The following is a 24,934-nucleotide window of genomic DNA, read 5'->3' as shown; positions in this document are numbered from 1 at the left end:
TGGTTGGTTTTGTAATGTCTAACACAATCCACTCTAGTCTGTGGCCCGACTGTTAAAACTGATTTCACTGCATTCTAATGCCCTTAATAATTCTTCTTCTCCTTATCCATGAAACTGTTCCAATTCAGTGATTCAGATCAATCTTTCTGTGAAGTGTCTGAAGAGTAAAGTTGCAGGAGTAGCAATGTAGCAATGACAACAGATGAGCTTTTAGACTAATTTGGGTCCTATTATTCTATATATAAATATGTTTTGTGTTGCTTTGTTTCTTTTTCCCTTCCAGGCCATATTAGAATATCTGATTTGGGTCTAGCTGTTAAAATCCCTGAGGGTGAATCCATCCGTGGAAGAGTAGGAACAGTAGGGTATATGGGTAAGTCCTCACTAGCTCATCTCTTTGACAATCTGTTGAGTTTTAGAGGTCCTTCTGCTATTTAAGCTTATGAAAGAGTGGACCCACATTCATCTGGGTCCACTTCCCTGCAGCAACTCAAGCCAGGAGTCGTGTGGCAGTGAAAAGTGGCAAAGGGATGGACCACAGCAGCTACTAACCCTAAATCAGAAAAGAAAATTGAAAGAGGAGACAAGAACTGGGACAGTTGTGATTTCAGTGTAGATTTATTGGAGAAGGGTGCTAAAAGAAAGGTTTCTTTCTTCTTGCTCCTTTGCACAACAGCTAAAAGGTATTTATGTGTTTCTGATGAAATGGGGTAAGTTTGCACCCATGGTTGTGCTGACCAAGGTCATCTTGAGTACTTTGCTATGCAAGGGGAGGCCACACAAACAAAGAGCAGAGATTTGTGCTTTGGTGATGGACTCCCTGGTTTAACTAACCCTGTTTAGTAAATTCAGTGTAATTATTTTCATGCATTCTCTGGGTGGGCATATTTCTTGGTATAAAAATTAGAATCACAGAATTGTCAGGGCTGGAAGGGACCTCAAGGATCACCTAGTTCCAATTCCCCTGCCAGGGGCAGGGACACCTCACTGTAGATTGGGTTGCTCAGAGCCACATCCAGCCTGCCCTTAAAAACCTCCAGGGATGAGGCTTCCACCACCTCCTTGGGCAACCTGTTCCAGTGTCTCACCACCCTCATGCTGAAGAACTTCCTCCTAACATTCAATCTGATTCTACACACATCTATTTTTGCTCCATTCCCCCTAGTCCTATCACCACCTGATACCCTAAGAAGTCACTCAGCAGCTTTCCTGTAGCCCCCTTCACATACTGGAGGGCCACATTAAGGGCTCCTCAGAGCCCTCTCTTTTCCAGACTGAACAGCCTCAAATCCCTCAGTCTCTCCTCACAGCAGAGCAGCTTCAGCCTCTAATCATCCTCGTGGCCCTTCTCTGGATGCACTCCAGCACCTCCATATCCTCCTTGTAACAGAGGCTCCAGAACTGGGTGCTGTTCATGCTGATTTGACTGCAGAGAGGCTAGCTGGTGTAAGGCACTCTTACACCATGTGGAGGCTTTAATGAAAATCAAGCCAATCAACTGTCAGGTCTGAATCTGGAAGGACTCTTAAGATTAGGCCTCTGCTTAATACTTAGCTTCAACTTTTTGTGGGTTGGTTTGCTTGCTTGTTTGAATTGGTCTGACTTGATAAAGAGGTCAGAAGACAGCACACACACATGGCACACAGAGCAAAAAAAAAGGGCATGTAACAGCTTCTATGATGCCATTTCTATAATCAACAGTGCTTGTTCCACAGTCAGTAAAACCTGGGAGATATGGTTGTGTTTTACCAACCATCCCCTGTGCATGTCTGTTCAGTCACTACAGTGACCCTGATGGAGCAGGTTCAGAGGAGGGCCATGAAAATGATCAGGGGATTGCAGCACCTCTGCTACAAAGACAGCCTGAGGGAGCTGGGGTTGTTGAGCCTGGAGAAGAGGAGGCTCCAGGGAGACCTAATAGCAGCCTGCCAATGCTTGAAGGGGGCTACAAGAAGGATGGAGAGGGACTGTTTGCAAAGGCCTGAAGGGATAGGATGGGGGCAATGGCTTCAAACTAGAGAAGAGTCTGTTAGGATGAGTGTATGGATGGTAGGTACAAGTTCTTTGTCATGAAGGTGGTGGAACACTGCAACAGGTTGCCCAGGGAGGTGATTGAGGCCTCATAGGCTGGATGTTAGGAGGAAGTTCTTCACAGAGAGAGTGAATTCCCATTGGAATGGGCTGCCCAGGGAGGTGGTGGAGGCACCGTCCCTGGAGGTCTTGAAGCAAAGCCTGGATGAGGCACTTAGTGCCATGGTCTAGTTGACTGGCTAGGGCTGGGTGCTAGGTTGGACTGAATGATCTTGGAGATCTCTTCCAACCTGGTTGATTCTATGATTCTATGAGGCTGGAGAGGGCTCTGGGCAAGCTGATCTAGTTGAGGACATCCCTGCTGACCGCAGAGGGGGCTGGACTGGATGACCTTGGGAGGTCCCTTCTCAACCCAGACCATTCTATGATTCTCTGAAACTTCTAGAGATGTAGAGGTTTAGCCTATGTAAAAAGTCAAGCATTTGCCCAGGATGTCTCTTTCCTCTCCACAGCTCCAGAGGTGTTGAACAACCAGAGATACACTCTCAGCCCTGACTACTGGGGGCTGGGCTGTCTCATTTATGAAATGATTGCTGGGCAATCGCCGTTTCGTGGGAGGAAAGAGAAAGTGAAGAGGGAAGAAGTGGACAGAAGAGTGCTGGAGACAGAAGAAGTGTACTCCCATAAGTTTTCTGAGGAGGCCAAATCCATCTGTAAAATGGTAAGGGGCTGAAAGGCCAGCGTGGCAGCTCGGGTAGCAAGCTGTGGCTGGCACAGCTTGAGCAGGACCAGGACCACAGAGGGGCTGCAGAGACGAAGACTAACCAGGTTCAGCTGTTGGTGGGATGACTCCATTCTCTTTTCATTCAAACTGTGTTTGTTTGGGCTTGCTTCTCCGTGGGATCCATCACGGTCATCTTGAGCCCTCTCCAAAGCTTTAAAGCCAAGGGAGCAGTTATCTATTCTTGTGAGACTTCGAGTGTTAGTTTGCAGTCAGGAATGCATTTCTGTCTTTTATAATCTGGTAGAAAACAAGAAAAGAGAGCTGGTGATGCAAGGCTGTGATTGTCTCCTGCAAAGGACTGCAAACCCCCACGCTTCCATTGTTTTTTTGGTGAGAGCTGGGGGGAAGCAGGACACAGATTATGCAACGAAATTATTGTGACACTCAAATGTTGTCCCACCCCACCTCACTAACTTTGTGAGCAGCTCTTCCCCTCAGGGTGCCAGGCTATCCAGCTTTTTTTAATACTGTTGAGCTGTCCTTTAAAATGTTTTCTCACTCTTTCAGCTGGGAGTCATTTTGGTAGCACAATAGCTGTGTCTGACAATGGAAATCCTCAAACCCTCTGAGAAATCTCAGAGCCGTGTCTGAACTCATGAATGTCCTGTCAACATCCATCTTTAGAAGGCTGGATTGTCCTTTGGAAGGGGATGTGGCCTTTTCTTTCCTTTTCTTGATGTTGTTTGCTAAGAGTGAAGTCTGCCTTGGAGACAATGGCATAGCTGTGTATGCTGGTAGAAAAAAGAATGGAGGGAGAGAAAGGTCAGCAGGTTGGACATGGCACTTGGTGCCATGGTCTAGCCTTGAGCTCTGTGGTAAAGGGTTGGACTTGATGATCTGTGAGGTCTCTTCCAACCCTGATGATACTGTGATACTGTGATACTGTGATTTTCACCAGCATCTTGTGCAACAGGCAAGCAAACAGCAGACCAACAGCGTTCTGGTTGGCTGGCTTCATGAAGAGACACTGAAACCTCCTTGCAAAATAAGAGTGGTAATATTGCCAAGTCTCATGCCTGGAAGTCATTAACTCACAGTGCACCAACTCACTGCTGAATCCCAGGGGTGGTCATTAACTTACATCACTCCTGATAGATACTCTCGGCCATTCGGTGCCCTTAATCTGCGATGCAGAGCCCCCAGTGAGGTTGGTGTGGGAGGATCTAGCACAGCCACAGATTCCTGTAGGCCATTTAATGTGCTCAGCAGCCTGCCAGCTCTCTTCTAGTAGCATCTCAGCTCCCACCAGGTGAGGAGCAGCATCTGCTGGAGCGACAGAGCTTTTGTGTGCATCCTGTTGTTAGCACGCAATGAAAATGCTGTGAGACAAAAGCTGCATTCTTAGTGCTTGTTTTGGAGGCAGCTGCAGGCAGGTGAAACATAATGGACTGAAGGTGTACTTTGGAAACAGCCAAGCCCATGAGAACTGGCTGCCCAGAGGGGCTATGGAGTCTCCCTCTCTGGAGATATCCAAAACCTGCCTGGATATGTTCCTGTGTGATCTGGTCTAGGTGATACTGCTTTGGCAGAGGGGTTGGGTTGGAGGAGCTTTGGAGGTCCCTTCCAGCCCTGGCCATTCTGTGATCCTGTGAGTCTGTGAACTTAAAGCTGAGAGGAATTACACATACCCTGGGTGGGACAGTGCTGGCAATGCCACATCCATTGGAAGACATTATACTGCAGTGGTCATTTCCATCTTCAAGCCATTGGCACAGAAACAGGCTGGGCAGTGACTGGCTGGAGAGCAGCCCTGAGGAGAGGGACTTGGGGTGCTGGTGGATGAGAAGCTCAGCATGAGCCAGCAGTGTGCACTTGCAGCCCAGAAGGACAACCAAATGCTGGGCTGCAGCAGGAGAAGTGTGGCCAGCAGGGCCAGGGAGGTGATTCTCCCTCTCTGCTCTGCTGAGACCCCACTTGGAGTACTGCATCCAGGTCTGGAGCCCTCATTACAAGAGGGATGTGGAGGTGCTGGAATGTGTCCAGAGAAGGGCCAGGAGGATACTCAGAGGGCTGCAGCAGCTCTGCTATGAGGACAGACTGAAAGAGTTGGGGCTGCTCAGTCTAGAGAAGAGGAGGCTCCCAGGTGACCTTCTTGTGGCCTTCCAGCATCTGAAAGGGGCCTACAAAAAAGCTGGGGAGGGACTTTTCAGGCTATGAGGGAGTGACAGGTCTGGGGGGAATGGAGCAAAGCTGGAGATGGGTAGGTTCAGGCTGGATGTGAGGAGGAAGTTGTTGAGCATGAGAGTGGTGAGAGGCTGGAATGGGTTGCCCAGGGAGGTGGTTGAGGCCCCATGGCTGGAGGTGTTTCAGTCCAAGCTGGCTGAGGCTGTGGGCAGCCTGATCTAGGGTAGGGTGTCCCTGCCCATGGCAGGAGGGTTGGAGCTGGCTGATCCTTGTGGTCCCTTCCAACCCTGACTGATTTCGTGATTCTATGATTCTATGACTCAAGGCATCAGGGATCTTAGGAGGTTGTATAGTCCATTCCCTTGCCTCAGGAAGCCATGGGTGGTATAGGCTGGATATTAGGAAGAAGTTCTTCACAGAGGGAGTGAGTTCCCATTGGAATGGGCTGCCCAGGGAGGTGGTGGAGGCACCATCCCTCGGGGTCTTCAAGAAAAGACTGGATGAGGCACTTAGTGCCATGGTCTAGTTGACTGGATAGGGCTGGGTGCTAGGTTGGACTGGATGATCTTGGAGGTCTCTTCCAACCTGGTTGATTCTATGATTCTATTATTCTAACTATATGGAAGTCATTCCTGACACTTTGCTCATGACTGCCTGTCTATCCAATCAGAGTGCATATTTATTTAGGTGGTTTGTACAAACTCTTAATGGATCCAAACATAACCTTGGGATTTTTGAGCATTAGTCCATTAGAATTACTATGCCCTAAGGCTGGAAGAGGTTTCCTTCTGATATCATGATGGCATTTGTGGTTTTCCATCCAAAAGTCATTTGTTTAACCAAGTTACATTAAAAAAAAAAAGATTATTATTCAAATATATTTTCTCTAATTCTTTTTGTTCTTCAGAATGCAAACTGAGCTTTGTTGCTTTGTATCAGCATTTTAACAAGGAAACAGAAACCTGATAATTAGGTACCCATCTTAGAATAGAATCATAGAATCAACCAGCTTGGAAGAGACCTCCAAGATCATCCACTCCAACCTAGCACCCAGCCCTAGCCAGTCATCTAGACCATGGCACTAAGTGCCTCATACAGGCCTTGCTTGAACACCTCAGTTTCACAGAATCACACAGAATCACAGAATGGTCTGAGTTGGAAGGGACCTCCAAAGGTCATCCAGTCCAACTTCCTCTGCAGTCCTCAGATCAGGTTGCCCAGAGCCCTGTCCCACCTGACCTTGAATACCTCCAAACATGGAGCCTCAACCACCCCCCTGGGAAACCTGTTGCAGAGTTTCACTACCCTCATGGTGCAGAACTTGTTCCTAACATCCAATCTAAATCTGCTCTGCTCTAGTTTGAAGCCATTGTCCCTCATCCTATCCCTTCAGGCCTTTGTAAACTGTCTCTTTCCATCCTTCTTGTAGCCCCTTCAGGTACTGGCAGGCTGCTATTAGGTTTCCCTTGGAGCCTCCTCATTTCAAGGCTGAATGACTCCAGCTCCCTCATCTTGTCCTCAGAGCAGAGCTGCTCCAACCTTCCTGATCACTTTTATGGCCCTCCTCTGGACCTGCTCCTCAACATCCTTCCTGTGTTGAGGGCTCCAGAGCTGTAAACTGCAGTTTCAGTACACAAATCCATTCAGTACACAAATCTGAGCCTTCACAAAGATCCCACATAAAAGGATTTTATGAGGAGGCTCAGCACTGGTCAGGCCATGCCTTGAGTCCTGTGTCCAGTTCTGGGCCCCTCAATTCAAGAGAGATGTTGAGGTGCTGGAAGGTGTCCAGAGAAGGGTAGCAAAGCTGGTGAGGGGCCTGGAACACAAACCCTATGAGGAGAGGCTGAGGGAGCTGGGGGTGTGCAGCCTGGAGAAGAGGAGGCTCAGGGGTGACCTCATTGCTGTCTGCAACTATCTGAAGGGAGGCTGTAGCCAGGTGGGGTTGGTCTCTTCTGCCATGCAACCAGGGACAGAACAAGGGGACACAGTCTCAAGTTGTGCCAGGGGAGGTCTAGGCTGGATATTAGGAGGAAGTTGTTGGCAGAGAGAGTGATTGGCATTGGAATGGGCTGCCCAGGGAGGTGGTGGAGTCGCTGTGCCTGGAGGTCTTCAAGCAAAGCCTGGATGAGGCACTTAGTGCCATGGTCTGGTTGACTGGCTAGGGCTGGGTGCTAGGTTGGCCTGGATGATCTTGGAGGTCTCTTCCAACCTGGTTGATTCTATGATTCTCTCCTGTAGTGGACTCTTCAGGACAGGAGTGAAAAACCACATATTTTCCACCATGCCTCCTAACCTTCTCTTCATCTCTTCCTCCCTGAGCTAACAGCATTTCCACCAGGAAATATATTGCCCTTGTCAATTGACTCATGTGAAAACCCTGTACTGTCACCCCACATCAGCTTTTCCCTCCTGGACCTTCATGCCCTTTGCATTTTTGCAGGCAGCTATCATAGCTCCCATTCATCATTACCCATCCTACACTTCCACGTTTCGTTTTGTTAAGTCATTTTCCCATAAATCAACTCTTGGTTTGGACTGAAATGGAGATGAATAATAAATAATTAGGAACAGGGGCAGCTGGCTTTCTGGGAAGCTCCCCAACCCATAGTTCCCATATAGCATAACTGCTTTGTGGTGTGTTTATTCCTGTGAAAAAAGCATCCCATCATTCTAGGAAATGCTCCCTGGTCGTTGTTGTTGTGCCTTGTGCTTCACTGATGTGCATGCATGTTTTGCCTGACAAGTGCAATCTTGCATCCAGAGATGTGACTTGAAGTGTGTTCATGTCAGCAGTACTGGCTGAGCCCATGTTGCTGTGCTCTTCTGTCACTCTTGTCAGTGTCTTCTCTGCCTGCCTTTGCCACAGGCTGTCTGCACTGCTGCTTCCTGCACTCAGCACTGGGCAGGCCACACCTTGAGTGCTGTGTCCAGTTCTGGGCCACTCAATTCAGGAGAGATGTTGAGGTGCTGGAAGGTGTCCAGAGAAGGGTGACAAAGCTGGTGAGGGGCCTGGAACACAAACCCTGTGAGGAGAGGCTGAGGGAGCTGGGGGTGTGCAGCCTGGAGAAGAGGAGGCTCAGGGCAGACCTCATTGCTGTCTACAACTACCTGAAGGGAGGCTGTAGCCAGGTGGGGTTGGTCTCTTCTGCCAGGCAACCAGCAACAGAACAAGGGGACACAGTCTCATGTTGTGCCAGGGGAGGTCTAGGCTGGATGTGAGGAGGAAGTTGTTGGCAGAGAGAGTGATTGGCATTGGAATGGGCTGCCCAGGGAGGTGGTGGAGTCACCATCCCTGGAGGTGTTCAAGTAAAGCCTGGATGGGGCACTTAGTGCCATGGTCTGGTTGAACGGAATGGGGCTGGATGCTAGGTTGGAGTGGATGATCTTGGAGGTCTCTTCCAACCTGGTTGACTCTGTGATTCTATGATTTTATGATTCAAAGTGCAGAACCCTGCACTTGGCCTTGTTAAATCTCATCCCATTGGCCTCTGCCCACCCATCCAGCCTTTCTAGGTCCCTCTGCAGGGCTCTCCTACCTTCCAACAGATCAAAACCTGCTCCTAGCTTGGTGTCATCTCTGGGCAGCCTGCTCCGGGGCTCTGTCTCACTCACTCTAAGGAATTTTCTCCACATGTTGAGCTGAAACCTTCTCTGTTCCAGTTTGTAGCTGTTGCTCCTTGTCTTATTGCTGCTGAGCACTGAAAAGAGCTTGGTCCCAGCCACTCAACGCCCCTCAGATATTTATACACATGGCTGAAATCTCCTCTCAGCCCTCTCCAGATTATTTGATAGCTCAGTCAATGGAAGTGCTTTTACCATCCCCCTTTTCTCCTTTGATGAGCAGCAACTTCTTTCTTTTTTTGCACTTTCACCCTACAGCAAGTTTCCCTTTCTCCTGTAATTGCAGGACTAACATCTTAGGAGTTGGAGTTATTTATTAGGTGATATGATCTGGATATGAACTGACTGATCACATGAAGATAAATAACACAGTGCCTCGGGGGCTGCTGGCTTTTTTTAGCAACCCCCACAACAGTTGTTTCTCTTTGTAAAGGAAGCAAAAACAAAGTGGTGGAAAAAGACTCAGACATTACAGAGTTTCAGTCCCTGGAGGGAGCGAAATGAGTGGCGTGAAAGTATGAGAGTTCTTTATCCCAAGAAAAAGATCTTAATGTAACCTCACCACTGCTGCTCAGGGCTCTTATCTGAAAGTCCTGTTCTAGTCATGCTTTGCTCTGGGGACTCAATCCTGCCCTCACTTGCACTAATCCAGTGCCACCTGGAGCCTGTCATAGAATCATAGACTCAGTCAGGGTTGGAAGGGACCACAAGGGTCAGCCAGCTCCAACCCCCCCTGCTATGGGCAGGGACACCCTACCCTAGAGCAGGCTGCCCACAGCCTCATCCAGCTTGGACTGAAACTTGGACCTTATTGCTGTCTACAACTACCTGAGGGGTGGTTGTGGCCAGGAGGAGGTTGCTCTCTTCTCTCAGGTGGCCAGCGCCAGAACAAGAGGACACAGCCTCAGGCTGTGCCAGGGGAGATTTAGGCTGGAGGTGAGGAGAAAGTTCTTCACTGAGAGAGTCATTGGACACTGGAATGGGCTGCCCGGGGAGGTGGTGGAGTCACCGTCCCTGGGGCACTTCAAGGCAAGGTTGGACGTGGCACTTGGTGCCATGGTCTGGCCTTGAGCTCTGTGGTAAAGGGTTGGACTTGATGATCTGTGAGGTCTCTTCCAACCCTGATGATACTGTGATACTGTGATCTCCAGGGATGAGACCTCAACCACCTCCCTGGGCAACCCATTCCAGGCTCTCACTGCTCTTGTGCTTAACAACTTCCTCCTCACATCCAGCCTGAACCTGCCCATCTCCAGCTTTGCTCCATTCCCCCTAATCCTGTCACTCCCTGAGAGCCTAAAAAGTCCCTCCCCAGCGTTTTTGTAGGCCTCCTTCAGATCCTGGGAGGCCACAATAAGGTCACCTTGCACTCCTCTTCTCCAGACTGAACAGCCCCAACTCTTTCAGTCTGTCCTCGCAGGAGAGGTGCCCCATCCCTCTGATCATCCTTGTGGCCCTTCTCTGAACACACTCCAGCATGGCCTAAACCATCTTCAAATCTGAAGCTCTGTGAATTCTCCATAGGCTTTGGCTGTAGAATGACACTTAAATTATGTTTGATTGGGTCACTTGCACTGCTGTCCCAGGGGGGGCTTGTCATCAGCCTGATGTAGTTGCTTTTGTTCTGTTCTCATATTACATACAGCCTTTGAAACTGAATTAAGCAGAAGTGTAGAGATGAATCAAAACATACAGTTGTTATTTCCCTTTTCTTTTCCTGGTCAGATTCCCCAAATGAGATGCATATTTCAGGCCATTATGCAGACTGCAGCAAGCTGATGGGGCTGCAGGAAATGGTACAAGGCTCATTATTGCTTGGAGAAAGAAAGGACTTTCCCTTCTGGAAAATATCCTAATCCATTCTATCTTTTGAGATCCACAACAGAAGGCAGGAGAAGTGTCTGGTTTCACCTGTTGCCACCTCTGGAGCTGGCTCCAGCTTACCAAGTTCATTAATGTTCCTATTCTTTTACCCCTTGGGACTCTCCTCAAGAGGCAGGAGACTGCTCCCCTTCAGCAGGGTGTTGCAGGAGGATCCTCTTTTTTCCCTGTGGTCTTTCAGTCCCAGCCTATTCCCAGGGGCCTGTTCCCTCTTGTGTCTTGCAGCCTGCAGTGGCCAGCCACCCATGACCAACTGCATTCATGCTCCAGACACTTCCCTCTTGCATCTGAGCTTACCAAATACTCCCTTGTTTATCATGGAGGAGCCCAGGGATTCTCAGAGAGGCTTTTTCTGTCCTCAACTGCCCTATCCTCTGACCACACACTCCAAACAGCTTCCAACATTCACATCCTGGTGAGGGCAAATCCCCAGATGAGCTTGGTCTTCCCACTTTGTCCAGAGTCAGAATTACTGCCTGCACAGACAGGAAAGTAGCTTTTGTCTCTTCATGGCTGACCTGTAGAGCAGAAATTGCAGAGGTCTCCTCTATCACCTGCGAGCAAGTCCAAATCTACTCATTCCTACTACAACTTGCTCCTCAGTAGCACTGTTCCAAACAGCTTCTGGGTGTCATTTCCAGAAGTACATCAGAGCCATGGGTAGTAAAATTGGTCCTTCTACACAGAATTTCTTAGGTTGAAAAAGACCTTCAAGATCATCAAGTCCAATCATTAGTTTCACATTAGTGATCCTTGAAGTATATTACCAGAAATAATTACAAGGTGAAAGCTATTGTGGTAAGGAGGTAGAACTGAGAATCAGGGAATCATAGAATGGTTTAAGTTGGAAGAGACCTCAAAGATCATCCAATTCCAACCCCCCCCCCCCACCACCACCACCATAGGCAGGGATACTTCCCACTAGAACAGGTCGCTCAAGGCCTCCTCCATAGACTCATAGAATCAACCAGGTTGGAAGAGACCTCCAAGATCATCCAGTCCATCATATTCTTCTTCCTGCCTGCCAGGGAAATTGTCTCAGCAGAGAACATAAGATCAGGAAAAAAACTTCTGTCTTCTCTGCCCAACCACAATAGAGCAAAGCAGATCTGCATTGGAAATTCCAGAGCAATGTTCTTCACTCAGGCTCTGTCCAATCATAGAATCAACCAGGTTGGAAGAGACCTCCAAGCTCATCCAGTCCAACCTAGCACCCAGCCCTAACCAATCAACCAGACCATGGCACTAAGTGCCTCATCCAGGCTTTTCTTGAAGACCCCCAAGGACGGACTGGGGCATAAAAAACCACCACCACAAAACTCCACTGCAAAAATACACTTGCCTCAAGCCCATCAAAGCTCAAAGTCTCATCCAAAGATCTGAAAGTGAAACATCCCTCTTTCCTTCTACCCAGGGAGAGCAAGCTCCAGAGAAGTGCCCTGAGGAAGACTGGAAAGACCTATGGGCTGGGTGGATCAGTGCAGTGTGATATGAATCTATGGGCTCAGAGGATGGCAAGGCATAGAGATCTTTCTTCAGGTCTTTTTATGAACCAGACAGTTGTGGTGACCTGGCATGTCACCACCTAGACAGCAGTAGAGGCAGAGGAAACTGCAAGGAAGGAAAGGATATTGTTACCTGGATGCTGCTGTCATGATCAGAACCAGCAGCTTTCCCCCATCTCCAAGTGCAAGGTCCTGCCTCTGGGTAAAGGAAATCCCAAGCACCAATATAGGCTGGGCAGTGACTGGCTTGAGAGCAGCCCTGAGAAGAGGGACCTGGGGGTGCTGGTGGATGAAAAGCTTAATATGAGCCAGCAGTGTGCTCCTGCAGTCCAGAGAGCAACCAGAGCCTGGGCTGCAGCAAGAGCAGTGTGGGCAGCAGGGTGAGGGAAGTGATCCTGCCCCTCTGCTCTGCACTGGTGAGACCCCACCTGGAGTACTGCATCCAGTTCTGGAGCCCCTGGGACAAGAGGGATATGGAGGAGCTGGAAGGTGTCCAGAGAAGGACCATGAGGGTGATCAGAGGGCTGGAGCTGCTCTGCTGTGAGGAGAGACTGAGGGACTTGAGGCTGTTCAGTCTGAAGAGGAGAAGGCTCCCAGCTGCCCTTATTGTGGTCTTTCAGTATCTGAAGGGAGCTACAAGAAAGCTGGGGAGGGATTTTTTAGGATGTCAGGGAGTGATAGGACTGAGGGGAATGGAACAAAGCTGGAAATGGGTAGATTCAGCCTGGATGTTAGGAAGAAGTTATTCAGCATGAGGGTGGTGAGAGCCTGGAACAGGTTGCCTAAGGAGATGGTGGAAGCCTCATCCCTGGAGGTGTTTAAGGCCAGGCTGAATGAGGCTCTAGATAGCCTGATCTAGTGTGAGGTGTCCCTGCCCATGGGACATCATGTCCCTAGATGATCCTTGTGGTCCCTTCCAACCCTGACTGATTCTATGATCTCTCAGTCAATATGGTCTCCTCTGGCTGTTCCTGCTGTTACTGCTGAGGCAGAAAAAGCTGAGCAGAAGACTTATGTCCTCCAGAACCCTTCACCATGTCTTCTGGCTACTTGACCTCAGCCAAACTTGCTCAGGGCTGGCTGGAAGATGCAGATATGGGCCAGGCTGGCAGCTGGGGGATGCAGACATGGGCCAGGCTGGCAGCTGGAGGATGCAGACATGGGCCAGGCTGGCAGCTGGGGGATGCAGACATGGGTCATGCTGGTAGCTGGAGGATGCAGACATGGGCCATGTTGGTGGCTGGAGGATGCAGACATGGGTCATGCTGGTAGCTGGAGGATGCAGACATGGGCCATGTTGGTGGCTGGAGGATGCAGACATGGGCCAGGCTGGTAGCTGGAGGATGCAGACATGGGCCATGTTGGTGGCTGGAGGATGCAGACATGGGCCAGGCTGGCAGCTGGAGGATGCAGACATGGGCCAGGCTGGTAGCTGGAGGATGCAGACATGGGCCATGTTGGTGGCTGGAGGATGCAGACATGGGCCAGGCTGGCAGCTGGGGGATGCAGACATGGGCCATGTTGGTGGCTGGAGGATGCAGACATGGGCCATGTTGGTGGCTGGAGGATGCAGACATGAGCCACGCTGGTGGCCAAAGCTATTTGCCATTTCAGGCAGAAAATGTGGCCCCTAGCAAAGAAAACTAAAGAATTAAAAAAAGAAGCAGAAGTGAGCAGAATATGGAAGTCAGATAAGAAAACCACTGATGCCCAGAGGGTAGCAGAGCATTCAGAGAGGCCCAAAGAGCTGTGACCCTGGAAACACGTGATAGGGAAAGGAAAACTCAGCCGCAGTCAGACACCAGATGGAAGATAACCAACCTCACACTAGCAACAAACAGCTCTTTCAAGGTTCCTCCTCGCTGAGATGGCACTGCTGAGACAACACCACACCAGAGGGTACTGGGGTATACCCTGGGCTGGAAAACCTGCAAGTGACACCTCCAGACAACCCTGCCTTAGATAGGAAGGTGCCTGGCTCCCAGTCTCCTGCAGGGCTGCCCTGAATTGTCTACCTGCCCCCCTGCAGCATTTCTTTTCCTCTCCAACCCTCCCGGAGCTATTTGCCTGCTGTTCTAAGTGAGCCCCAGCCAGGCTCCAGCTCAGTTTGCTGACTGCCTTGGCTGTCAGGTGCAGCCAGTAAGCTCCCTAGGGACTTATCCAGAGGGATGCCCAAAGGCTCAGTCCCTTCACAGGCTTGGATAGCAGTGAATCATGGAATGGTCTAGAAGAGCCCTTTAAGACATCAAGTCCAACCCAGCACTGCCAAGTGCCCACTAAATTACGTCGTTCAGCACCACATGTACAGGGCTTTTAAATCCCTCCAGGGATGGGGGCTTCTTCACTGAGGAGACAAATCTTTCCCAACTTAAACCTCACTTGGTGCACCTTGAGGCCGTTTCTTGTCCTATCACTTGTCACTGGAGAGCAGAGCCCAGCCCCTACCTGGCTCCAGCCTCTTCCAGGTGATTGCAGGGATGCTCGGAGAACCCAAGCCATGCCCCTGCCGTGCCCGGCCGCGGAGCCCATGCCGCCCCGGGGAGCTTCACCAAGCACTGCAGTGCCATTGCTCTGCACAAGGCACACCGCAGCGGGCAGCGGGGGGCAGCTGCCTGCTTTCAGCTCCATGGCTTTGGAGCAGCGAAGCTGGGGGCAGACCAGAAGGTGAGGCATGAACCTTTCCTCCCGCGGGCGCCCACCAGGCCTGCCCTACCCCGGGGAAGAGTCCCCAAGGCAGCTCCAAGGCTGTGACTTGCCCCGCACCCCTCGCTGCCGCCGCCGCCCCGGCCCCAAGGCGCTGCCCTTTCCTCTGCTGCCCCCCGGCGGTCCGCGGCGCCGGCGGCACCTGCGCATCCCTCAGCCTGCGCCGGGCTGACTACCGCCCTCTGCCTCCTTCTGCCCTGCCCTGCTCTGTCTCGGTGTCAGTGCAGGCTGGCTCAGCCCCTGCCTTCTGCAGCCATCCAGAAAGCAGGGTACGAGAAGCGCAGAGCCACCGCGGGGTGCCTGCCTGGCTCCTCAGTTGCTTAGATGTGAGCTCCTAAGACTTTGATGGAGCTTCTTTGGCTCTACACACGTGATTTACAAGAGGCATCTTGGTGGAGATCTGACTAGACGCTGTGTCTCCTCATTCACCAGCTAGTCTGTGCAAAAATGGTTCTTCCATTAACTGGTCTCTTACAGATCAATTAGTCCATCCACACCAGGTCTTCTGGAACCTACAGCCACTCTGTGTTCATGGACTTGTTTATCTAGTAGAGCAAGGATGCTGAGTTCTGTTAGCATCCATTGCTTCGTTACAGGTACCCAGGAAACAGGCAGAAGTTGCTGTAGCAAAGAAGAGGAGGCTCAGGGGTGACCTCATTGCTGCCTACAACTACCTGAAGGGAGGTTGTAGCCAGGTGGGGGTAGGTCTCTTCTGCCAGGCAACCAGCAACAGAACAAGGGGACACAGTCTCAAGTTGTAATGGGGGAAGTATAGGCTGGATGTTAGGAGGAAGTTGTTGGCAGAGAGAGTGATTGGCATTGGAATGGGCTGTCCAGGGAGGTGGTGGAGTCACCATCCCTGGAGATGTTCAAGAAAAGCCTGGATGAGGCACTTAGTGCCATGGTCTAGCTGAACAGGATGGGGCTGGGTGCTAGGTTGGACTGGATGATCTTGGAGGTCTCTTCCAACCTGGTTGATTCTATGATTCTAGCAGGTAGAGGTGGTGCATTGCCCTCCTCTGAAAGCAAATGAGGCTGAATTGAGGATGATTACCAATACTGGCTCCGTGGACAAAAATCTCCTTGCCTGTAGCAGAGAAAAGCCCACGAGCACCAAAAGTTGGTTCGATGTGTTGCACAAATACATTACAGTGGGTGGAGGGAGATGTAATTTGATAGTGAAGTCATTCGGGGCCTGAGCAATGTGGGGAAGTTATTCTTACAAGAGTAACAATCAAATAAAGCAACCCAGAAGTGAGAAAAATCACATGGGGCCTACGAATATGCATCTGTCTGTGTTATTGGGGTATGCTAAACATCTTGCAAGTGTTCACTGAAAGTAAGCAGAAGCAGCAGTCTCTATTTTGACTGCAAACTCTCTTCAGCAGGTAATTTCAGAGGGTTCCAGCAGCCTGTGGAACAGCGCAGTCCTAATCCAATTTAACTTTAGCCATTAAGTAACAGCAACTACAATTGCCCTCTGTGCTTGCCTCTGGACGCTTTAAAACCAGAGTGGAGATGAAAATATGGCTGTGGAGCTCTTGCTTTTCCCACACCCTTACCGTTCCTCTTGGCACGTTCCAGCTCCTCACCAAAGACGTGAAGCAGCGGCTGGGATGCCAAGGGGAAGGAGCAGCAGAAGTGAAGAGGCACCCCTTCTTCAAGAGCATGAACTTCAAGAGGTTAGAAGCAGGAATGCTGGACCCTCCCTTTGTCCCTGATGTAAGTACAACAAGAAGAACCCCCTGGGGCCTCTTTCAGCAGCTTCCTTTCTAAACTAACTTCTCAGTCTCAGAGCCATCTTCACTCTCTGCTTGGGTAGCTGCCCTAGCAAGATGTGATAAGCACCTGTGGGAGGCTGGGGAGGAGAGCTGCTCTGTAAGAGGTGTCTGTGCAGGGGTGGGTGAGATCCAGATAGGGTGGTAACCTGGGGCTTGGCTAATTCCCACTCTATCACAATCTTCCTGGGTGGCACTGGAGGCAATATTGGATCTGCATTCAGTTTTGGTCTCCCCAGTTTAAGAGGGACAGGGATCTGCTGGAGAGGGTCCAGCAGAGGGCTACAAGGATGATTAGGGGACTGGAGCACTAAGGCTGAGGGACCTGGGACTTTTTAGTCTGGAGAAGTCTGAGAGAGGATCTAATAAATGTTTATAAATGTCTGAGGGCTGGGGGTCAGGAAAGGGGGGACAGACCCTGCTCACTTGCTCTCTGGGATAGGACAAGGAGCAATGGAAGCAAGCTGCAGCACAGGAGGTTCCACCTCATCACAAAGGGGAACTTCTTGATTGTAAGGGTCCCAGAGCACTGGAATAGGCTGCCCAGAGAGGTTGTGGAGTCTCCTTCTCTGGAGCCTTTCAGCACCTGTCTGGATGTGTTCTTGTGTGACCTGAGCTAGATTGTATGGCCCTGCTGTGGCAGGGGGATTGGACTGGATGATCTCTTTGGGTCCCTCCCAGCCCCTGACATCCTGTTATCCCAGGTTAGGCAAATCCTTCTCCCAGTAGAGTAAGCTCACTACAACATGGGTTTTTGGAAAGTCAGGAAAAAAGAAATTGTATTTTTTAAAGTTTAAACTAAATGTAACAGTATAAGGAGAATACTGCAGAAAATACAATAACCTTAAGGAAGATGGGGAAGGGACCAAGTGGCAGCAAAGCAGCAGCAGCCGCCAAAACAGCAGAGGGGGAAGATAGCAGCAGGCACAGCAGAAGCAGCGAGGGGAAGGTCCAAGCTTTGCTTCCAGACATAAAGCTCTTGATGCTCAAATGAAATTACATGAACTTATCCATTGTTGGCATTGTATGTCCCATCCCTAGAATGTTCACTTCTCCACTCAGAGCTTCCACTGCTAAGTTTCTCTGTTCCGAATTGTTTCATGTCTGAGCTAGAAATCTGGCTCTGGCAGCCACATGCCTGTGATCCTGTGCTCCTGTGTTGATGCCTCAGTTAACAAACTTGAGAATGGGAACCTTTGTGTTCCCTTCCCCACAGCAGTGCTGTGAGAAGTATGGTCAGGACCAGGTAGGTGGTGCTCAAAGCAGTCAGCGATGCAAGCCACTCATATGCATACAGATATGCAGATATATAAATTGAGGTGAGAGCAGAATTGCAAAGTCCAAAGCTTGGTGGAGCTGAGGAATGGGCTGGATCACCATGAAAAACAGCCATCTGTAACAGAGAGCCTGAATCAGCTTCAGATATCAAGTACTGTGTTCAGTTCTGGGCCCCCCAGTTTAGGAGGGACATTGAGATGCTTGAGTGTGTCCAGAGAAGGGCGACGAGGCTGGGGAGAGGCCTTGAGCACAGCCCTACGAGGAGAGGCTGAGGGAGCTGGGATTGGTTAGCCTGGAGAAGAGGAGGCTCAGGGGTGACCTTATTGCTGTCTACAACTACCTGAGGGGTGGTTGTGGCCAGGAGGAGGTTGCTCTCTTCTCTCAGGTGGCCAGCACCAGAACAAGAGGACACAGCCTCAGGCTGCACCAGGGGAGATTTAGGCTGGAGGTGAGGAGAAAGTTCTTCACTGAGAGAGTCATTGGACACTGGAATGGGCTGCCCGGGGAGGTGGTGGAGTCGCCGTCCCTGGGGCTGTTCAAGGCAGGATTGGACGTGGCACTTGGTGCCATGGTCTGGCCTTGAGCTCTGTGCTAAAGGGTTGGACTTGATGATCTCTGAGGTCTCTTCCAACCCTGATGATACTGTGATACTGTGATCTGATTGCAGAGGAGGTGACTTGAACCTGAGAGAGCATTTTGAGCTTTTTAGCTGCGTGTGGGGCATGGAGCCCAGCAAGAGAGTCCTTGCTCAGGGTTGCACACCAGCCTCGCACATACTGGAAGCCTTTGTTCCGTTGGCAACAACAAACTTTTTCCCCCCCTTTTGTGGGATGGCTCTCTCCCTCAGCTCACCGAGTTATCTGATTATTTTCTTCCTGCAGGGCTTTCTTTCTGGCCAGACCTTCCACTCTTAAAGCTCCCATATGGTTCTAAGTAAACACTGCCATTTTAACCTATTAAGGAAAGTAACATCTTGGCAGCTCTCGTTCGTGTCGCTGCAAACTCGACCAAACCAAAGTGGTTTGAAGGCTGCAAAAGTTTACTTTAGCTGCTCTGGTTTTGCTTTACGTTTTACTGTGTGGCCTGGTTCCTCCTGCCAATTAGCCCCGTGGTGTTACGACCTGCTTCAGTGGGAAGAAATAGGAGACAAGCTACTATTTCTTTTCTGATGTAGAAAATGAGACAGTTCTGGTCTGGGCTTTGAGATCAGCCAGAGCACATTAAAAGCTTAACTGTGGCATGTAAGGCCTAGGAGGCACCTCTTACAGATGTATTTGCTAAAGCAGAGGCACATAAATTTTTATGGCTATTTATTGGGAACTCAAGAGCTGCCCCTAATTTAATTTGTTTGGCACTTCGTCCCTAGATTTCCGAGGCTTTACTGAAGTCAGCTGAATCACCCAGGGCTATACAGCCAGTGGCAGAGGCTGTAATCCAATCCACGTCTCTCAGTCCTCTTCTAGACTATTCTGTCCCCACAAAAATGTTGTGGATTGCAGCCGTCAGGAATGTGGAGGGATGCAGCCTCTAGCATACAGGACTGCTGCTAGGGATCTGATTGGTTTGTTTGGTCATGCTGCTCTAGATGAAACACTGAGCAGCTGGACCCCTGGACTGCGCAGTTGTTGTGCTGTGGTGGACAGGAGAGGCTGAGGGAGCTGGGGTTGTTTAGCCTAGAGAATAGGAGGCTCAGGGGGAACTTCATTGCTGCCTACAACTACCTGAAGGGAGGCTGTAGCCAGGTGGGGTTGGTCTCTTCCCCCAGGCAACCAGCAACAGAACAAGGGGACACAGTCTCAAGTTGTGCCATGGGAGGTATAGGCTGGATGTTAGGAGGAAGTTCCTCACAGAGAGAGTGATTGGCATTGGAATGGGCTGCCCAGGGAGGTGATGGAGTCACTGTCCCTGGAGGTGTTGAAGCAAAGCCTGGATGAGGCACTTAGTGCCATGGTCTAGTTGACTGGAATGGGGTTGGGTGCTAGGTCGGAGTGGATGATCTTGGAGGTCTCTTCCAACCTGGTTGATTCTATGATTCTAAGGTGTGCTTCGGTTCAGCAGGTGAGGCCAGTCGCAAAAGCCACCCCTCAGTTGTTCCTGCTCATCAAGGTGTTGATGGGAATCACAGAATCAGGTTGGAGAAGCCCCTCAGGATCACCAAGTCCAACCTAGAACCCTACTCTACAAGATTAAAGACTGGATGAGGCACTTAGTGCTGTGGTTTAGTTGATTGGACAGGGCTGGGTGCTAGGTTGGACTAGATGAGCTTGGAGGTCTCTTCCGAACTTCTTGATTCTATGATCCTATGATTCTATTCACCTATATCAACCTATCAGTCAGCCTATCAATCTATTCACCTATATTAACTATTCAACCATATCCCCAAACACCACATCCAAAAGACCTTTAAACACATTAAGGGTGGGTGACTCCACCACCTACCTGGACAGCTCATTCCAGTCCCTGACCAATCTCTCCATGAAAAACTGGTTCCTAACGTCCAATCTAAACCTCCCCAGCCTCATCTTGAGGCCATTCCCCCTTGTTCTGACTCCAGTTACCTGTGAGAAAAGCCCAGCAGCAGCCTCTCCACTATGACCCTTCAGGTAGTTGTAGACAACAATGAGGTCCCCCCTCAGCCTCCTCTTTTTCACTCTCTAGGCACACAGATGATGACACTAATTGTGACAGGTAGCCAGTGATGAGTATTTCTGCTGGCTGAGGGCTGGAATATGAGCTGAAAGCAGTGCCACTGCACAGAGTCCTGTCTCTGTCATCCCAGAAAATTAAGTAGTTTAAAAAGGCAAAAGCCACTTCACTATAGGAAGAAATGCAGCCAAGTTAAGAGAGTTAATAGAGGTGATTCTGGGCAGCTTCCAGCAGCTGAGCCATTAATAAAAACAATGGAAAAGTGCCAAACCTCTTCTGTTTTCTTTAGCAATTAGTATGCATTCCTTTAGCCTCTGAAGCTGCAAACTCCACAGCTATCTGAGCAGGACATTTCTACCTGAGGTCCTCGCTCAGGGCTGTCTCCAGTATGCAAGCCACAAACACTCTGAGTTTCTGTGGTTCCCTCGCTAAAAAGACTACTGCAGGATCTGACTTTCGTTGTCTTGCTCTTTCTGTCCTCTCCCCCTCACCTCTTAACCATCACACGGCTGACTAAAACCCAGTTTGGCTGCACTGCTACTTCAGGGACTTCAAAGAGGGAAGCTTAACGTGCCTAGAGTGAAGTCACGCTTTGATGGTAGACATGCAAGCCTGGAAGAGCAGGACGCAGACAGTTGTTGGGCATCTCACTTGACTGAATCTGTGCATGCAAGCACATGGTCAGAATCAAAACTATTTTTTTTTTTCTCTTGCTGTTTTTCTTCTCTTTTTTCTCTTCCCATCCTCCCCCAAAACAGCCCAGAGCAGTATATTGCAAGGATGTTTTGGACATCGAGCAGTTCTCCACGGTGAAAGGAGTTAACTTGGACCAAACAGATGATGATTTCTATTCCAAGTTTTCCACAGGATCAGTGTCTATTCCATGGCAAAATGAGGTAAGGATGGATGGATCACAGCAAAATTGCTCCAATAAACTCCCTAACACAGATGGTTTAAGAGGAGCTGTGTGTTTCCAGTAATATATAGCTACTGGATAACTTGCCAGACTCTAACGCTTTCATAAGTTACAAATGGCCTCTTTCAAGTTCTGTAATGTACCACAGATGTCAGGTCCAGGTGACTGTATCTGTTGGCTCTGCATATTTGTATAGATTGGCAAGGATCCTACTGTACTTCCTTCTCAGGAACTCCTGTGGGATGTCTGGAAGTCCTAATGGGAGGCTTCTTCTTGGTGATCCTGATCTCACCCAGTGTTAAGTACCTGCAGTGGGTCCCAGCTGCAGAGGTTTACTCTGGACTTTGAACTGCTCCAAGGTTTCTAGATCTTGGTCTTTGTTTCTCTTTGATATCAAAATACAGCCAAGAGCTGATTTCATAATCCAGCTGTGGATCAAACAGCAGATCCCCTTGTGCAATGGGGTGCTAATAGCTGGGATTTGGTGAGTGTGCCTGCCCTTACCCAATGTTCTCCACAGTGCTAAAAGGAAGCTTTATGGGGCAGCTTCTAAGACAACTGAGCTGCAAACATGCAGAACAGACTCAGCCTCTCCTTTTCATGCAACCCAACAGGAACTCAGCTGCCCTCTCTTAATATATTGCTCAGCTTCTGGTCCTGATCCTGACTTTAAACAACCTGGAATACATTCAATGCAGATGTATAATTTCCCCCCTCCCTCTTTTCTTTTCTCTTCTTTCTTTTTTATTCCACTAGATGATAGAAACAGAGTGTTTCAAAGAACTGAATGTATTTGGACCAAATGGTACTATTTCACCAGACCTAAACAAAAGCTACCCCCCAGAGCCACCCAAGAAAGGACTGCTGCAGAGAATATTTAAGCGACAGGTGAGGTCTTTTGCATCTAAGAGGTGGAATCTCCCCATAGATTCCCAGTGCCACAGCCATGTTCTGGTGGTAGTTTTGCTAGGAGAAATAAAGTGCATCTTGGAGAGAGCTGTTTGGCACACTTACTTGGTAGTTTCCTGGCTCTTGGGATTGTTTTTTACCACCAGAACTTGCAGTGTTGTTCAGGAGCTTCGTTTCCAGCAACTGAAAAGCTTATATCCAACCTGTTTGTTTTTGTTCTTGTTGACCTGTTGAAATGCCTTTTGAAATTGCTGTATGGTTTTAGTAAGTTCCTTGTGGCATAGCCTTGATTTATGTGTTTAGGAAAAAGAAAACAAACAAACAAAGAAGGAAAAGTAATTCCAAGTGAGGTATTCGTGGCAGGAAACCAAGACACCAGAGAAGAGAACAGAACAGACAATACACCATGCACCATGAGGGAGCATGGCACCACTTGCAGGTCTAAGCAGCATTCTTAGGCTCACCTATCCCTACAGAGTTAGAGCCATGCCTGAGCACTGTCAGGTAGCCTCTCTATTAGTCAGCTTTAGCAGATACTGACATTTTGCAGGGAATTGACTCCTGGATCTCAAGAGAGTCTTCTCTGCTGCATGGATGTCATCCAGCGGGACCTGGACAAGCTGGAAAGATGGGCCCTTCACCAAGGGCAAGGGCAGGGCCCTGCAGCTGCACTATTGTTACAGACTAGGGGATGAGAAGATAGAAAGCAGCCCTGTGGAAAGGACTTGGTGGTTCTGCTGGGTGAGAAGCTGGGTATGAGCAGTTGGTGTGAGCTTGCAGCCCAGAAGGCAAATCACATCCTGGGCTGCACAGTGTGGCCAGCAGATCTAGAGAGAGGATTCTGCCACTTTGCTCTGCTCTGATCTGCTCTGGTCAGACCTCACCTGGAGTACTGCATCCAACTCTGGAGCTCTCAACACAGGAAGCATGCAGAATTGATGGAGCAGGTCCAGAGGAGGGCCACAAAAATTATCAGGGGGTTGGAGCACCTCTGTTATGAAGGGGCAATGGCTTCAAACTAGAGAAGATTATGTTAGGATGGATGGATGGATGGATGGATGGATGGATGGATGTTAGGAACAAGCTTTTTACTGTGAGGGTAGTGGAACACTGGAATAGGTTGCCCAGGGAGGTGGCTGAAACCCCATCTATGGAGATATTCAAGGTGAGGCTGGACAGGGCTCTGGGCAACCTGATGTAGTTGAGGATGTTCCTGCTGACTGCAGGAGGGTTGGACTGGGTGATCTTTGGAGGTCCCTTCCAACCCAGACCATTCTATAACTCTATGGTTCCTCAAGAACTGCCATAGCCCTCCTGACCCAGAGAGGATGCAGGTAAGAAACTGAACAACATTTTGCACCCAAAGATCTTCAAAGAAAAGTCTTTCAGTCCAGTCAGGACATTATCACCACAGAATGAATAATGTGGCACTAAAAGTGAGGGTGGCAGAGCACTGGAACAGGCTGCCCAGGGGCTTGTGGTGTCTCCTCTGGAGACTTTCAAAACCTGCCTGGATGTGCTCCTGTGTGGACTACCTTAGGTGATCCTGCTCTGGCAGGGGAGTTGGACTGGATGAGCTTTCAAGGTCCCTTCCAGCCCCTGACATTCTGTGATTCTGTCATTTCAGAGTGATTCCTAGGGGATCCTGCTTTTGGCAGTGGGGTTGGACTATTGATGATCTCTGGAGGTCCCCTCCAACCTCTACCATTCTGTGACTCACTGAAAAGAAAGCACGACACATTCTGGGAACCTAATTGTTGTTTGTCTTCCTTTTTTCTTACAGCATCAGAACAATTCAAAGAGTTCTTCAAATTCAAAGGCCACTTTCAATCACCACATAAATTCCAACCACGTAAGTTCAAACTCCACTGGAAGCAGCTAGTTCCAGCTCAGTTGTCTCAAACCACCTGTTGCATCCTTCCACTACCATCTATGGAGCTTCTATGGATGAGAGAGCCTCCACCACCAAGTGAAAAGGAAAAATGAAAGCTCTTCCCCCCCCAACCCCACCCCCCAATGCAGAGATTTTTCTGTCCATTCCTTCCAGTGGAGCCTCACCTTTGAAGAAGAATTTTTTTCCACTCAGGTCTGTTTCTGGAGGTGGCACTCAAGACTGTGTGAAATCAAGTTTGTCTCTTTAGAACATTGCAATAGAAACCCAATGAACATGACTACTTGCACGTATTTAAATAGCATCCTTCCTAGAACTGAATTTTGGTCTTTATTCTTTTTAAAAGGAAAGTTTTGTAAATTTCTCTATATCTGTCTCAGTTTACATTTTGTACATTTGTATTTAAACGAGAGTCAGACTTTGGAGGTGTATATTTTCCAAGCAGCAGCTGTAAAGCCATGTGTTTTAAGTACTTTTCTTTTTTTTATTATTATTATTTTAAAGAAAAACACACACACAACAACAAAAAAAAGAGACAAAACCAAACAAACAGCAACAAAAAAGACCCCCTCAAAAAAAAAACAAAAACCAAACCAGAGCCTCAAAGGAGGAATCATTTCCTTTTAGTAAAATCTAGATTATTCCTAAATGACTTTATTCAGACTGGGCTTTGCTGCCATGCCTTTGTGTGGAGCAGTTCCTCTGGCCCCTGGCTGTTGGGTTTACAGCAACACTGCATCCAGTTCTCCTCCTTGCTAGTTTGTAGGTGTCTCATGTTCCATGCAGAAAGCCAAGGCTCTGATGCATTCAAGAATGTTACACCTGAGGGTTGGGATGTCATGGGAGCAGCACAGCTGAGATGTG

The 24,934-nt window shown here is 49.2% G+C and overlaps 1 protein-coding gene across 2 annotated transcripts in view; it reads left to right on the top strand.

Annotated features, from left to right (window-relative positions):
- GRK5 (G protein-coupled receptor kinase 5) overlaps window positions 1-24,353 on the top strand; it is a 76,283-nt gene extending 51,930 nt beyond the window's left edge. For both annotated transcript variants that reach the window (XM_064144269.1, XM_064144270.1), the window contains 6 exons: window positions 284-373; window positions 2,544-2,752; window positions 16,237-16,374; window positions 21,113-21,250; window positions 22,027-22,158; window positions 23,963-24,353. In XM_064144269.1, coding sequence (XP_064000339.1) covers window positions 284-373; window positions 2,544-2,752; window positions 16,237-16,374; window positions 21,113-21,250; window positions 22,027-22,158; window positions 23,963-24,061 — 806 coding nt within the window. In that variant the 3' untranslated portion in view covers window positions 24,062-24,353. The remainder of the gene's footprint in view (window positions 1-283; window positions 374-2,543; window positions 2,753-16,236; window positions 16,375-21,112; window positions 21,251-22,026; window positions 22,159-23,962) is intronic.
- Window positions 24,354-24,934: the final 581 nt, after the last annotated feature.

This window comes from Pogoniulus pusillus, chromosome 6 (assembly GCF_015220805.1).
Source record: "Pogoniulus pusillus isolate bPogPus1 chromosome 6, bPogPus1.pri, whole genome shotgun sequence".
In the NCBI taxonomy this organism is placed as follows: Eukaryota; Metazoa; Chordata; class Aves; order Piciformes; family Lybiidae; genus Pogoniulus; species Pogoniulus pusillus.
This window is presented reverse-complemented; position numbering and strand designations above follow the sequence as displayed.